Source organism: Phragmites australis, chromosome 18 (assembly GCF_958298935.1).
Source record: "Phragmites australis chromosome 18, lpPhrAust1.1, whole genome shotgun sequence".
Taxonomy (NCBI): domain Eukaryota; kingdom Viridiplantae; phylum Streptophyta; class Magnoliopsida; order Poales; family Poaceae; genus Phragmites; species Phragmites australis.
The window spans coordinates 15344650-15361969 of NC_084938.1; the positions used below are offsets into that span (position 1 = coordinate 15344650).

The following is a 17320-nucleotide window of genomic DNA, read 5'->3' on the forward strand; positions in this document are numbered from 1 at the left end:
CTTGAAAGTTTTGCGAAAAAAGTCTAATGAGAAAATTTTGACTTAAATAAGTTTTGAGAAAAAGAGATAAGTTTTCTCAGAAGTTTTGAAGAAAAAAAATTCAAAAAAATTATATGGAACCCATGCTACAGTCATCTATGACTTGGGCTCCCACGGTCACGAGTGTAACAGGATCTCTACGTGCGAAATTCCTGCTTCACGGTTGCACGTGAGTAGCCTAACTCGCGAGCAACCGAGCGAGCGGCTCACAGAACTCGCGTGCAATCGGCGACCTATGTCGTAGCCTATAGAAAACTTTTTCTTAATAACTTTTCTTAAAAAAACTTTTTTTCGATAACTTTTTTCTCAAAACTTCGAGCCAAACAAGGTTTTTTGAAAAACTTTCCAGAAAAGGAAAAATGTGGAAAAAACTTTCAAAAAGGGAATGTTTTTGAGCTATCTGGAGTGATTTCGACCTAGTTTGGATCAGCTAGAGCTTATAGAAAGCTAGCTTATGGCTTATGGATTGTTAAATGCTGGCAAATAAAAAGCTGGGGGCTATTTGGATCCCTGGTTTATAAGGTGGTTGGATTGTTAGTTTTGGGTGTTAATTGTCTATAATACCCTTATCTTTATTACTGTTTTTTTAGCGGCAAGTTTCTGCCCACCTACTGTTAGACGGCAAGTTTCTGCTGCCGGTTTGTCTTTTTGGCGCCAGACTGCATCCTGCGTTTTGCAACAGCTACATCGGCTAATGATCCATGACCAAAACCTTCATCCTTTTCCTCTGGGCCAACAGCTGCATCGGCCAGCCAAGGAATGCCAGCACTCCCACCTACGCTGTGCGTCGAACTGAGGAGTGCCACCACCCCCAGCTGCGGCGGCGTTGACCCGAGGAGTTCCACCACCCCCAACTGCGGCGGCAGCAACCTAAGGAGTTCCACGTGTGCCTCTGGTAGCTGCTCCAACCGTTCGAGGAGCGCGAAATGGACTCGCAGCCATGGCAACAGGATATCCGCCCGATTTGGTGCATGTCATCGTGGTGGCACCGCCTACACTGGCAGATCAAGAAGGGTCAGTGCCCCCGACGCCCACCTACAACCTCTACCTCCCCAATGTTTCCGACCGACGAAGAAAGCAGCATCTCCTGGTACGACATCAGGTTAGGGAAGTTGGGGGCTTGTAAATTGAGGTCGAGCCCCTCCATTCCGCTGGATCCGCATCGAGTAGTAACACCACGGCCGCCAAGGGAGGTGTCTGGCTCAGAGAAGAAGTCCCTAGCGACGGGATTGGGCGGCGGCGTGATGGGATCCATGAACGCGTCGTTGTCCTAGTGCTCCCCAAAAAGGTCCATCAACGAGATTCAAGGCTACGCGCGGCCGGTGGCAGCAGCTACCGAACCCCAACCCCAGCGTCTATGAGGGAGAGAAGGCGAGCGTGAGCGGAAAGAACACGTGCGGGTGAGGGGATAAGGCCGTAGGGGCAAAGGGCAAAAGGGTCTTTTTGATATGCATTAGCTGAAAGTAGCTGAGGAGAGCCAACTTATGAGATTATTGTTAGCTAGATGATTGGATTATTGTTAGTTGAATAAAAAACTAAATTATTTGAATCAACTAAAACTTTTAAAAACAAATTTCTATAAACTCTAGCTAATCCAAACATGACCTTCCTCTGCTCACGCACGGGATAGCACGCTCCTACGGGAAAGCCTAGGGGTGGAAATGGATGGCAGGAAATCCGAATTATCTGATTTCGTATCTGTTAAAATATAAATATGGATATCCGTATCCGTATTCGTTTCTGAAATGGATACTAAAATGGATATATCCGAATTCGTTTTCGAGATTCGGATTCAAATGTGGATATCCGAATTCGAGATATATCCGATTCGTATCCGTATCCGCCAACTAGGGAACCAAATTTTGCTAAAGTTTTAGAAATTTCAGATATGAACGAAATTCCAACCCAATCAAATTGGAACAAATTTCAGTCAAATTTCATCAAATTTCAGTTAAATTTGATCAAAAATTTAAATTTCCAACATGAATTTTGAACGAAATTTCTAAAATTCCGGCCCAATCAAATTAGGACAAATTTCAGTCAAATTTTATCAAATTTCAGTCAATTTTTTTCAAAAATTTAAATTTCTGACCTGAATTTCGAAGATCGAGTAGATATCCGAATGCGGATTCGTATTCGAACTATCCGATTCATATTCGTATTTGAGGATATTCGGATCCGTATTCGTATTCGGATTAAAATATAGTAAATCATACTATTCAAATTCGATTCCATACGTATTGAATCCGTTTCCATCCCTAGGAAAGCCCACATGTGTACGGTATAGGATAATTTCGGGGCATTTGCATTTTTATTTTGTACCAGTCTCGAGGTAATATGAATGATCGAGACAACTGGTGTGCATCTACACTTCGATGTAGAAAATCCTTATTACATCTAGCGGGATTTGTTACTCTGCCAGCGCACAGTTTTTCCACCTTGACACCCCACCCCATAAGGAGCTGGTTTATATAGAAGATAGAGACCTTGCTTCCGTGCGAGACAGAGAAACAGCACCACAGCGGTAAGCGTGTGATCAAACTTATGCAAGAAGGCATGCGGACTACCATGCTGTCTAGAGTCCAGCACAAGCTGGTATGTAGCTCAAGCCTGACTACCAGGATCCCAGAATGTGGTGAAATTGTAGCATTCCAAATTTGTGATGTTAATAAAAGGGATTTTTGTCTTAGGACACTGGTAAAACGTGGTTTTATCCACACCACATCCCACTCCCACTCCTCGTTTTTGTTTCAGCCGCACCGTGAAAACGTGGCTTGGTTTACAACACACCGTCCGTATTAAAATAATCTTTTCTGGCCTGAGAGAAGAGAGAGAGGTGGTGAAAAGACGTTTTTGCCCTTGGTGTGCCGAGTTGGTTGTCCCGACCATGTTCACGCTGCCATTCGCCATCCAACCGACTCCATCTTACTACCATCGGTGATTTCTACTGTAACCATCGTTCCCCTCCACCCGACCTCCCGCGATTTCTCCTCCTTGTAATGTTGCGTTGACCACCGTCTCAAGTCAAAAACCTAATGGAGTCGAATTGGTCCCCGACTCCCTAACCTGGAGTGGGGTGCCTACGCAGCGTCGATTCCCTAAAGAAGACGGTGAAACTGTCATGGGTGCCTGTCGGGTAAACTTCAAATCTCACCTTCATGCTTGTTTCCTAGGTGTATGTGATTAGGATTCGGGAAAGGAGAGATTTAGGGATCTAGGGTTTCGCGAAGTCTCCAGAACTGGCAGTGCTCTTGCCAGTACAGATGAAGTCCGCAGCACCTTCAACTTCTTAGCTGGAGGGAGAGTAAGTAATGGCATAGGGTGCTTGAAGGAAGCATCTGCAGGCCATATCACCGGAGGCCACAGCAGCAGCGACGACTGCACGCTCTGCGGTAAGGGCCGACAGCGAGGAGGCGTTGGGGTGGCCCAAGAGCACGGGAGAGCGCTGCTTCTGTGGTAGCAATCTCTGGCTTGCCAGCATTGGAACCCAGAGGCATTTGCTGTGGTTTGTCCATTACCCACAATCCTGAATCCTTGATCCAATTGGGGTGCTAGATTTGCGCTTCCATCTCCAGGATCACCTGAATCATAAAAACATAGTTCATATTGACTACAGGCTTGCTAATATCTGACTCGGTAGTTTGGCACAGTGCAAACTTGCTCTCAACGAGAAAGACCTCTAGAGCACGAAAAACACCAAGTTTAAAAAAAAACTTAAAAATATAGATTATGATGGACTTGGGGTCAATCAGTAGGACAAAATCAGCCCGATTACATATAAAGCCCTTCCAAACTTTGCAAATCCCACAAATATTTCAAAGAAAACCCACCTGGAAATTCAACAATTTCAACCCAAAACGCAACATATTCCCCAGATGGCCTGATCACAACAATTGGTGAACTCAAATCCAACGAAATATTGGTAAAAATATCAAAACTCCAGAAAATATGAGTCGCCTCCAAATCAGCCCAAATCTCTCAGGCCTTCATCAAAACCTGACAAAAAAAAAAAACACCACAAACCCCCTCCCCCAACAAACCAACAGAGGCCCCATGATCAGGGGAAAAAATTGGTCCGAAAAATCCAGTTTATAGGTATTACTGGTGGTCCTGACAAAATACTAAATCGGTTAAAATATTTTGGCTAAAATTAAATTTAGGAACGTATAAAATGAACCTAATATAGGTATTTTTTTAGGATTTGCAGTTTAACATGTGAATTCTACAGTTAAATGGTAGAAAATGCTAGGGACGAATTTCAAACTCAGCTGAAGAAGTGGGAGAAGCAGCTGCATAACTGCATAAGCCGCGGTATGTGTCAAGCTGAAAGCAGAGGACCGGTCGACCCTGAGCCAGGTGGAGATGACCCTGAAAAGCATTCAAGCATCTCTACAGCAAGTTATGGTACATAGTTTGGGCACAAAGATATATAAGGAGAAACAAATGGCAGTGAGCTATTCAACTACCGAGGGTAGAAGCATTGAGGAGTCAAGTCAGTACGCTCTCGAAGTTCCTGTTGGCAGCAAGGCACCCCCGGTAGGGATTTCTTGTGTGAGTCGAATTAAGGTCACGGTATAAGATTCTGAAGGCTTCTGTAATTTCCATGCATTTGACTGCTAGAACCAAATACGCACTTTTGATGTATTTGGTGCACATTGATGTGTAAATCTGTATATTTTCAAATCACCTCTCTTCCTAAGCCAGTCTAGCTTGCTAACTAGTCTGACATTGTAAAGTTTCTTTCATGGGGTGATCTAATATGAGGATGAGCCTTCACTACTACACAAAAATCTATCACTATCAAATCTAAAAACTGACAGTGATAGACTCAAACCCCTGATCTCCTAACTCTACGCGAACTCACCTAACCCTCTCACCTCGTAGTGATTGCAAACTACAATGGAATATATATTTCTTTTGACCCTTGTTGTCCATACCTTTTTGACAATTATTTATATATGTTGGTAGCTTCAAATAAAAAATTATTAAGTACAATGTTGTAGATCTCTTCAAAAAGAGAGAATCTACAATTTACCATCGAATAACTACTGATTCTACAATCCGCCATCGAATAACTTCTGTTTACTTCTATACCATCGAATAAATGTTTCAGTTCCTTATATGCCATCGGCTTCCGATACTACCCTCCGTTACTGTTCATGAACAGTATGAACAGTACCCGAGAATAAAAAAAGTCACAAAAAATATGTCGATTTTTGTGCACGCTTTATAATTCATAATCAACCCGTTTTAACTGTATTCACCTAAAAATACTGTATAAAATTTAAATTTAAATTTCTCAAAATGAGCTACTTTTGTAATACTGTGCATTACAAAGAACTAATTTTTTCATCGCGGGAGATAATTTTAGAAATTATTACATCATATTAGAGGAATATTAGTAAATTTTCTCAGATTTTTTGTAAATTTTTATGAGGCTTAAAAATTGCAAGAAGTTACAAAAGTAGTACATTTTGAAGAATTTTAGTTTTAATTCTATACAGTATTTTTAGGTGAATACAGTTAAAACGGGTTGATTATGAATTATAAAGCGTGCACAAAAATCGACATATTTTTTGTGACTTTTTTTATTCTCGGGTACTGTTCATACTGTTCATGAACAGTAACGGAGGGTAGTATCGGAAGCCGATGGCATATAAGGAACTGAAACATTTATTCGATGGTATAGAAGTAAACAGAAGTTATTCGATGGCGGATTGTAGAATCAGTAGTTATTCGATGGCAAATCGTAGATTCTCTCCTTCAAAAACTATAATTTCATATAAATATTTTCGTCATCCAACATTGTATGATATGTCATAAATTTCGGAATATCTCGCTACAAATGTAAAACAGACACTTATTTTCCCGGCTACATCATTTATTTACTTAACCATTACATATATTATTATTTCACTATGTAATTACTACCTTATACCTGATCCTTTATCTAACATATATTTTTGTATCATTTCATGTTTCATCCATCTTGAAGCTGAGTTGACACATATGAAAGTCACAGAAGAGCTTTGATGAGTATATTTAATATATACAACATATTAACAGTTTTTAGTACTTATTATTGCATATGTTTTTTATTTAACTATGTTATTATTAGTTTTATCTTTTTCATATAGTTTAGGAGTCTAGGTACTTCCATGGGCGGACCACAACGAAAATGAGTCGAGCCCCGATAAGTTACAGATGCTAAATAGTTTCTCAACCAGATTTTGGCACCTAGATTATATCAAATAAAAAAGTTATCAACTACAAAGTTGTAGATCTCATTTATAACTATAATTTTCATATAAATATTGTTTCCATCTGACTCCATACGAAAAAGTTATAGATTTTTAAACACAAGCTACAAAGTTGAACTGAAGGTGACAATCCATTATCACTACCAGGTTTTTATTAAAATCGATAGTAAGCTGGTAGTTGCATTATTATTGTTGGTTTTTCGAAAAACTGACAATCGGTTCCTTTTAAAAATCGACTACAATAAATCATCACTATCAGCTTTTAATGAGCCAACTGGTATAATCTATTGCTATTTGATTAGTAATGATTAGTCCCGATCAACACCACCACCTCACCTATGACGCATATCAATCTAGTTTTTGCCGGTGAGTGATTCCCGCTTCTATTGCCTGACCATATTTTTCCCTCCCATGACTAGGGTTCATAAAATCTTCAGTAACCACTCGGTTGTCGTGGTTATCGACCAATTTAGTCTGCACCGTATTCATAAATCGATCGGTTTTCGGTTAAGTTCAAATTCAAAATTCAAAAAATTTGATAAAATTCGACTGGGTTTATACCGAATTCTACCGAATTACTGTGCGGTTACCGCGGTTTTCACGGTAATCGTTGTGGGCCGGTTTTTGGAAGTCAAACGTATTTGTAAACTCTGCCCATGACCCAGAAAGTTTGGCAAAAAGTCTGATGGAAATTCCCAAAGGACCGATGATCCATGCAGTAGGAAACAAGAAATAGTAAATTGGGAGTGGAAAAATCATCTATAGCAGTAATGATATTGGTGGAGGAAATGATAACTGAAACGGGAGAGCATATTTTCGTCCATATTGTCAGTGTACCACATTTCGTAGGAAATTTTCCCTTTTCTAGTCAAAATTTTGAATTACCATAGTAATGGAATCCTACGGGAATTTGAACTTATTCATGTGAAAAGTGTAAGAACTTATTCATGTGAAAAGTGTAAGAGCAGCTCCAATGTGGTGTGAAACCAAACCGTCAGGAGAGAGAAAGGAGAGTATGGCTCGATTTCAACACTGAGCAACCAAACAGGGTGAAAATCGCATCACAAACTCCATTCGCGTCGAGGGAATTAAAAAAATAAAGGAAAATGGTGTGTGGGGTGGGGTGGGGGAGGAAGAGAGGATTACTCGGTTGTTTTTTTGAAGGGTAAATGCCCCTTAGGGCTAAGATATCCATTACTCTGGAAGGTACACTACCTTTTTACAAGAGGGCTCTTGCCCAAAGTAGAAATTACAAAGAAGCCATGTAGGCAGGCAAGAAGGACATAAAAAAAATAGATAATTTTTATTGCAGTCCTTCTGAGAGCATTGTTAACGATGACGAAGGCAACTGCTCACCACTATCGTGAAGCTCCAAGCACAAAGATGGACTCCACTTAGGTTGCAGATACTGGACATCAACCATGGACGCCTCCATCCACAACGGGACCTCGCGGTGTGACCGGTAGACCGAGTAACCACCGCATTGTAGATGGGAAACTGCCTCTCGGTGCTGGTAGATTGACTGGCTGGCGGTCCTCCCAGCCGTCGCCTTAGATCGAGCATCGCTCATTGAGGTAATGAGGGTCACAGTCGTAGATCTAGAGGGAGCATCACTGGATTCGACCGAAGGGAAGTTCCCGTGGGGATGAGCTTGCAGCGATCAACCCAAACCAGGAACCCAACATCCATGGCAAGACACAATAGCAACAACGCAGCAGCGAGAACATCGCTGTTGTACCTTGACTAGAGAAATAAAGAAGAAGAAGAAAGGGGGGAGGGGATGCCCATTGGGGAGGAAATCGACGGGGACAGAAACCATCATGGCAACACAACTAGAGAAAACAAAGACAAACGAAAGTATATCCTCACCAGCATCGTAGAAGAGACAAATCACCTTGCATGAGCACGGCGATGAACGGCGACCAGCTTGATCTCAGCTTATTTAACAAAAACTAAACCTAAGAACTACTTTTGTACAAGAGGATGGGTCCCTCACTCTCACCAACGCCAGAAACAAGTCGAAGAAGGAGGAGAGGGACCGGATCTAGCCTGTGGTGGAGAGCTCCGATGAAATCACCTTTTTAGCATTGTAGCAGAGGGAGCGTTGGAGAGAGTGCTCTTTTTTTCTAAGAGAATGTAACTTCGACTACTCGGGTTGGTACCACCCTTCCCACCACAACATGGACACAAGAACAAGATTGAGCAACAATTCGACGGCAGCAACAGGGCGCTGGGGATGCGAGCGGCAGGAGTTGTGCCACCACAATCGTGTGGTCCTCCGCCACAACATGAGCTGACGACTTCGTTTTTGTTCGTGTGGTAGTAGTAGTATCAGGGAGGGGAAAGTGGAGACTAGGGAGAACGGGAGCGAGGCTGACAAGGCATTTTCTTTCCTTTTTAAGGATTGAGGAACGTGATTAGAGGAGGTGGATAGGAATCTCATCAAATTTTTAGATGGTTTATCCTAATCTTTTACCTAACACGTCTCAAATCAAAACGCGGAAGCTGAAACCAGGAGAAAATAAGAATAAATCACACCAAAAATCTCTGTAAAAAAATATAGCTCCAATGGATGGATTTGAACCCTGTGTTTCATATAAAACTATTCTAAGTATCATAGCTCAAACAAACTTGCACCTGAAAGAAGAAATACTTAGACCCAAAGAACTAGACACCGGGTCAAAAAATTCTCCAAGGTGATGGATCTAGGGGTAAATAATGGGTCAAGACCAACTTATAGAAGATTATTATCCCTCTAGCAACAAGAAGAATAACTTCAACACGATGCAAAAATTCAATTCTCAAATAATCACAACAAAATCAAAAAACTTGCAATCATGCGAGAGAGCTAAGAGGATAGAAGAAGATAAACACAAGCGTAAGAGTAAATAAAATATTTATTTTTTTGCAAAGGAATACCCTATTTTCGGCAGATTATAAAGTCTTTTAGGATACACATCTCTCAACTAAACCATAGGCTAAGCACTTTTCTCTCTCTTCTAGAATCCTAGCACACAACTCTCAGATGGCTAGCTCAAAGAGGCTCTCACAGTCCTCCCTCGTATTTGTAGGCCATGAGAGCTTCCTTGGATACCAAGTTTCCTATATTCCTTACCCCCTCAAGTAATCTACATTTCTTGCTCCTAAAGTAACCTAGCTTTTTTCCCTCCTAAGTAACCTTTTTTATGATAACATGTGTACTTCCTCTTGCCATCTCGATCATTGGTAAGTTTCTCTCGTTCTTGATCCCTCGAAACACCTTATCACTTGCACCGGTATTACTTTCGCTTGACTTTCTTAACACGCCATCTTCATCTATCTTTTCACGCTTTGCTGGCTCTCCATGTATACATCTAGGATCATCCTTGATTCTATCCGGCCCTCCTTGATCGTTTGGCACTAAGCATCTCGTTTAGCCCAGATCATCCCGTTGTTAACCGTCCGGCATGTATAATTTCATCTTCCATTGAACTGAAGGAATCTTTTAGAAAATACTCCGGTGAACCTTTGACGTGCACAATTTCTAGCACCAGACCATCCGACGTGTAGAACACTTAAACCTCGACTTGTTGGATGCTCCAGCGTGCACAATTTCTCCATGATGTAAGTCCTAGCGATGGCGATACACACTTCGGCTACCAATATACTATCGATCCCAGCAATGTCGGCGCGACAAAATCCTCTGGTCATGATGAGCTAGAGTATATCAATTGAAAAAAAGAACAACTCCTACTAAGCTCTCTGATATATTTTAAAATTAGTGAGGTCTCTAATGTTTACATGCCTGATTTCCTGATAGATCAACAAGAACGCTGTCCATTTCTATTATCATTGTCGGTGTATCAGGAACCGGGGGTCCCCGAATTCCGAGGCCAGGCCAGCCATCCGCCACATGGCGCCATCCCGCGGAGTCTCTCCCGCAAGGTGAGAAAAGATCAAGTCCTGGGTGAAGGCACTCGGGGCTGCAGTCCGTGGCCCCCGAGTACCCCAGTTCCCCGATGATCCACGAAATCTAAGTACCGGGAAGAAAATGCTCGGGAAGGTGTACGGTGGCCCCCGAGCACCATAGTCCCCTGACGACCAGGAGAGCTAAGTATAGGAGAAACGTGCCCGGGGCCGCCGGCGGTGGCCCTGGGCACCCAAGTATCCCGAGGACCCACCGAAGGAAGTTCCAGGAGAGAGTGCTCGGGGCTGCGTGCAGCAACCCCCGAGCACTCGGTTCCCTGAGGATCCGTACAAGTGTGCCCGGGAGAGAGTGCTCGCGGAGGTGAACAGTACCCCGAGCACTCGGTTCCCCGAGGACAAGAAAGAGCATTTTCGGGAGAGAGTGCTCGGGGAGGTGAACAGTACCCCGAGCTCTCGGTACCCCGACGACCCAGAAAGCCCCCTGGCAGAGGCCCCCGAGGGGCCCACCGATGAGGTGTCAGCCAGTCAAAGGCCTGATGCCGCATTTAAAGAGCGTGCGTGGCCTGTAACCTCCAACTGCTCCTGCCGCGCTCAGCGTCAGTTCCTGCCACGTTCTGGCAGAGAGGCGTGGGGTTATTAATTGCACGAGTCCCGTCCCGTGCCATCCGGCCCGTCTCATGATAACGTCGTGAGGGCCGAGGCGTTTCGTCTGCCGCGCTGCTGTGACAGGGGAACAAGACAGGGCAGGCACGCCGGGCCGCTCTGCGGCTGCCCGGTGGGCCCCCTCCACGGCGCCCGTCGCCAGGCCATTTATGGTAACGGATGACCGGGCGTGTGCCGCATTTTCCACCCCCGGTCACTTCGCCCAGAGGAAATGATGATGCCCTTTCCATTTATGGTGTCTCGAAACTTGTGCCCTCCCTCCCGTCCAGGGCACGTTGCTGCCGGCGGGTATTTAGAGCAGTCGTCGGCACAGAAGCAAGTATAGCTGAATGCATCCTGGAAAAGTATGGAAAAAAGAGAGGGCGCACAAGCATAGATAAGAACACAGCACAAGAGAAACACGGCTGAGAAGTGAGCAGCACGAGACAGGCCAAAGAACAAAAAGCCCCAGGCTCTAAGATAGACCAACATTCTTGTAACCAGCAACATCCTTGAGGGACTTCCTCAGGGCATTTATAGTATCCATACAGGAGTAGGGTGTTACGTCCCCGTACGGCCCGAACCTATCTAAATTCCGGTGCATTTACTTCTTTTTGCACTAGGTCATTCCACCACCACCGGCAGTTGTATTCATTCCTATTTATTTCTCCGACGAACATACTCAGGATCATCTCCGGCCGAATCTCTAAAAAGGAGTCTCTCGGGATCCCTACGACTAGACTTAAATCCTCCGACAATCATATTCTAAGCACATTTCTAAATTACATATGTTAAGCCATTGCTATTGGTATATATGTTTTCATCATAAATCACTTAATATATATATTCTCACAACTTAGAAATATAGCCATGAAATACTTACCACAACAAGTCATCGACTCTTAACTTACGGCCTACGGGACCAGCACTACTGGTCTACTGGAGCATCTGCATCCAATCCATGACTTCGGTGACCAGCTTCCTGGAGAAAAAAGAGATCACCTTTAGCTGCCTGAATCCACTTGTCCTTTCAGCAATCACCGTTAACCGGAAGGTAGCAAACTAGCATTGCAACGCTAGAAAAGAAAGAACTCGCGTGGGGCCCACAACTTCCGCCACAAGCCAACCCCGATTTCCCCTTCCGCCCCGCACCGCCTCGCCTCGCTCCGCTACCCCCACCGCCGCCGCGTAGGCAGCGGCGATGGCGTCGTCGTCGCGGCCCCTGCTCCGCCGCCTCGCGGCTCTGGCCAGCGGCCGCGTCCGTGCCAACCACCGCTTGCTCTCCTCCTCCCCCGCCGCCGTCTCTGCCGAGCGGGCGTCGCGGTCGCCGGGGGAGCCGGAGGTCGTGCGCATGACGGAGGGTTGCGTTCGGGTACGTCTCCCCCCTACTACCTAACCATAGGCCATTTCGCTGCAGTTTTACAAATCTGAAGGCTTGTTTCTAAGTTTCTTGGTATGATGAAGATTAGTCTTGGGTTAGAGACCGTGCAATATAGAGAAGTTGCGGTTTCTGTTTCAGATTTACAATTGCATTCTATATAATAGTTGTGTAGTTTTTGGTGCCAGCTTAAATTGGTTCCGATCCGTAATGCCTAGTGTTAATTTTGTTGCTCTTGCGATGGAGGGTGGATCCAACAAAAGAAAATTGTCCTGGTTCATCCCGAGCTACCAATACAGAATAGTACCACGTAAGACTCATGATATGTGTTTGCAAACTGAATTAAATTTGCGATGATATATTATGACGAATTGAGTTGTGAATTGCTAAATTTCGGACTCTTCCATTTCTATGAGGTACTTTCTACCAAGTTGACTTAAAATGTGCTTTTGATGTTCTAGAAAGCGAATACATTCCTGTCATGCTTCCCCCTTTATTATCCGTAGTAGTTTCCTATTTTCATTGCACTTAGCAATTTAACACTTTGCAGAGATTAAAAGAATTACATGCTAAAGAACCATCCGCTGATGGTAAGATGCTGCGGTTAAGCGTTGAAGCTGGTGGATGTTCTGGGTTCCAATATTCTTTCTGTCTCGATGACAAGAAAAATTCAGATGACAGGTAAGTCATTTATCCTGAGTTTCTGACTGTTTTTCTAGATTTTTTATTCATTCAATCATTCCTTTAAGCTTCACTGGGAGCCTATGAATTTAATATGCATCGCAATTGTGACTAATCTGTAGTTCTCCTCAATAAATTGGAGTTTTCTTTTCTTTTTCCCTCAACAATTGTGTAATTTACTTGTAGGGTCTTTGAGACTGATGGTGTTAAATTAGTCGTGGATGACATCTCATATGACTTTGTGAAAGGTGCAACTGTGGATTATGAGGAAGAACTTATACGTTCAGCATTCGTGGTTAGTTTGAAGCTTGGCTCTTCATTTCATTAGTTGCAACGTTTTATCAAGGGCACCTTAATTCAGATTTTTTTTTTCTGCATATTAGACTAGTTAGCTCAAAACTTGCTGAATCTTGAAGGTTCTTATAGCTTCTATTTTAATTTTAATAAATTATCATTCAGGAACACCTTTCAGCTCATTTGCATATTTCTTTGATAGTTGATGCAGTAGAAAATAGTAAACTTGGAAGAATGCTCAACTGAACTACCAGCCACCTAAAGATGGATTTGGAAATTCTGTTGACTTGATCTTTTCATTTTGAGCTTTTTTACCATCCTTGGAGAGGTACCACTAATTATAACTTAGAAGGTACCGGAAATTGGTACCTCCCAAGTTATAACACCTCTTGGTACCTTTCCAAGGACCTAAAAATACATCTTTCATTTTTGTTAAAAGTAAACTATATATAGTCAAAGTTCTGTGTTTGTTTCTCATTTCTCCATGATCTGTACTACAAAGAACAGTTATATGACTCTTCCTTTTTTTTCCCCCTTGATGACTTAATGGTGGAATTTTAGCTCACCAGAACATCTTGTATTGCTTCAAAACTTGTTATGTTACAAGAAGTCAAGAACACAAGGCTATGCCTTGTAGGTGGTAGAAAGCAAGGGAACAAGATAGGAAACAAAGAAATAGAAAACTATAGTCTCTTAAAGGACAACCTTCATTTAAATTTCAAATTTGAATCTTACCCAGGCTGGATCTTGCTTTAGCTTTGCCACATTAGACTGTTCACAGTACAGCATCTGCCAACAAGCAACTTTGCTTTCTGACATGCACTGGATAGTTATAGTCATTGTCACCTATTTTCATCTAGCCGTTGCACATAGCAGTTTATTGACCTGTGACACTCTGTCACATTGCACAACTCACTGTATTATGTTCTGGTTGTCTAGTTGCTACTCGTTTGAGACCTTTCAAAGTGAGGGGAAGAATGAGAACAAAAAGATTCGGGAGAAGGTGTGGATTGAAGGTATTGCTAACCTGGCTTAACATGGGTGACAGAACCACTCAAGGAAACACTCACCAGGCACAAAAATCACCCATTCCGTGTGTGGCTATCAAATGACAAAGCTAACCAATTCGTGCAAGAGGCCAAGGGGTCTAGCTCGCTGCTCAAAGTTCAGCAGCATTAATTGCTGACACCCATGCCACTGTGCTCACAGGCTCACCTGTACTTGACTAGGTGCCACCGAGAACAGTCACATGAGTTTGAATTTGCGTTCCACAACACTGGAATGACTAAGTCAAAAGTAAATGGGGTCGCTGTCCCATTGCTGGTTGGGTCTCTCCCCAGTTGCCACATGGACATACCATGGAACAGGATGTATTGAGGAATGGGGACGTGAGAGGAGAGGAGGCGGAGATGGAGGAGTTTGCCGTTGCTAAGATCTGGGAGGGGGCTTGTGTTGAAGAGGACTATCTGCCACTGGTACCGAACAGACCATGCGGAGTTGGGCGCAATAGCATACAAAGCAAATTAGGTGGTCTCCAGCAAAACTGATTGTATTGGAGAAAAAAGCAGTCCATAGGCAATCGATTTGCTAGTCGTTGGTGTGTGATGCTGGCCGGCGGTGCTGCTTTGCGTTGGAGCAGAAAGAGAGAAAGTGGGGAGGAAAGAGAGATGGGGACTGCGTGCCTTAGTGTGAGAATAGAGGAGGGTTTGGGCAAGTGCTTTAGGTGGGCTGGATGGGCAGGCTACCTCATCTTTCTTTCTGTTTTCTTCCTTTTCCTCTTCTTTTAACATCAGGAGGGGGGGGGGGGGGGGGGCGGTACTACGGGACCAGATCTGCTAGAGAGAACACACATCTGCATACGAGAGGTTGGGGTTTTTTTTTGGGTTGGGGGTGGGGGGGGGGGGGTTGGAACGGAGAGGAAAGAAGAGGCTGGTTTGTTTCCATGGGAGGCTTCCCCCACCGCCGTGGGGTGGTGTGGGGCTGGATGTTCCTTTCGTTTGTGGAGGTGTCACCTCCATCTGCCTCTGCTTTGCTTCTGATCAGGCAGGCTGTTTCTTCATTGGCTGGCTGCTGTAGTATATGGCTCTCGTTGTGATTGTTGTGATTGTGGTTTTCCAGTCATATGATGCTGCTGCCTGTAAATGATGTCATTAGAATAGTGGTGTTTGCTCTGATGTGGACAAAAATTCTGGAACAAGACTACCAATAGCTATCGTCTGAGTCTATTTTCAATCCTTGAGGTCTATCATACAGAGTTCTGAAATGAATGAGCTGTTTCAATTTTTAGTGCTTTCATGTTTGACTCAACTTTCCCAGCACAGATATTTTATGTGGTTCCATTTCTCATTGCTTTTAAAGTTGATCATTTTGAATGTGCACACAATTACCCTTTGCCGGGAGGTTGGCGGTTTGTGGAGGGCTGGGTTTTGGTTGTTAGGGACACATAGTTCTTCGCTTGTCTACCATGCCACTTTTGTTAATTTCATGCTACACATTCTGCATGACTGTTGTTTTTTAAAAAAAAAAACCCCAGCATGCCTATTGTAAACTTCAACTCGGGAACATTTTGTATTCTGTAAGTTTATTATGACTTATATGTGCCTTTACTATATCCAGGTCTCAACAAATCCTAGTGCTGTTGGGGGCTGCAGCTGCAAGAGTTCTTTTATGGTCAAATAGCTTCAACTTTATTATCTTGAAGAGATGGGTAACTGGAAATAGTGTTCTGTAGCAAAATATACCTTTTAGATACTGGGTGTACAATTGGTATTTTTGGTAGTTCTGAAGATGTTTCTTTCTGAATTTTGTTATTTGTTAAAAATATCATCACAAACATTCTGTTCCTATATGTATCGCTCTAATCTTGTGATGACAAATTTATGTACATGTGATCCTCGGGCCTTTAACATTGATCTTGTTGCTTCTTCCAAAATTCTAAATAAGAACAGTCTTTTGTTGTACTGATATGACTGATATTTTGGGAATTTTTTAGTATCAATCCTCAATAGTTCTATCTCTGCATGTAACAATACATTTCCACATGTTTGATTGAGAAATTGTAATGCCATTGATACCCTTCCCTAATAATATATGTTCAGTGTGGTTTGTGTTCCTATGGAAACCAGGAGCATTCTCTTTTTATTCCTATTCAGACTTTTCCTTGTCTGATGCTGGGATGTGCCTTGTAGTTAATTATGCCATTCTAAAGTTATTGGTACCATTAATTTCTTTGTAACACTATACCAAGTTGTGATTATATGGCACACTAGTATAATAGCATTTCATTTTTATATGTTGCTAATATTATTGTTGATGTGGATTGCATGACAGAGTTGAGCACAAGTCACACCTTCAGCTTGACATCTTGTGAGACTACCAGTGTTCATTTCAGAAACTGTTTCTTTTTCAAATCTGTGGCTGTGTTTATTTGTTTCTCACTTACCATTACTCTTAACCAACTTTATCTAATGGCGAAAGCCAAGAATGAGGTAACACCCTTGACTATAGCTGATTTACTTAATCAGCTCTTAGCAAATAAGGTCACTGCCATCTTTTTTCCATCTTTGTTAGTTTTGGCCCAAAGTTACTTGGGAACTATACAACACCAATACGGATACAGGTATCGGTATCGGGCTGATACCCGTACAGAGATACGACTTTTATCAACAAAACCTAATACATAGATATGTTCAATTTTTTTAAAAAATACAGCAATTATTGCAAGCACTATGATCTACTTGAGTTTTATTACATAACATATTTAAAAGTCTCAATTTAGAATATATTAGAAGACATAATAATGAGGTAGCATGTTCTACTTAAAGTTGCCATCAAGAGCTAGCCTAGACACATTGTACTATACAATACACAATACACATTCAGCAGGAATTCAGCAATCGGACAGGAGCTACGAGCTATTGAATATACAAATAAGAAGATCAGGTAGGAGCTAATGAGCTATTGCATTCAGTCGACAGCCATTCAGGAGGCACTAGGCAAGGTGCGGCAACTTCAAATAAGAGAGGTGCGGCAAGCAAATAAGAGAGCTATTGCATATACAGATATTGCATTGCAAACAAGGAGCCGACAGCCATTCAGCCGACAGCTATTGCATTGCATA

At 42.8% G+C, this 17320-nt stretch overlaps 1 protein-coding gene across 2 annotated transcripts; it reads left to right on the forward strand.

The window, feature by feature from the left end:
* Positions 1-11864: 11864 nt before the first annotated feature.
* On the forward strand, positions 11865-16164 carry LOC133899590 (iron-sulfur assembly protein IscA-like 2, mitochondrial). 2 transcript variants are annotated; one of them, XR_009906376.1, is made up of 5 exons: positions 11865-12219; positions 12776-12906; positions 13093-13201; positions 14140-14216; positions 15817-16164. XR_009906376.1 is itself a non-coding variant. In XM_062340590.1 (4 exons), exons 1-4 carry the CDS (start codon positions 12049-12051, stop codon positions 15877-15879), a joined length of 474 nt encoding a protein of 157 aa, XP_062196574.1. In that variant the 5' UTR covers positions 11873-12048; the 3' UTR covers positions 15880-16164. The 2 variants fall into 2 exon arrangements, 1 of the variants encoding a protein (XP_062196574.1); XM_062340590.1 differs by lacking the exon at positions 14140-14216 and having other exon boundaries at positions 11873-12219.
* The last annotated feature ends 1156 nt before the right edge of the window (positions 16165-17320 follow it).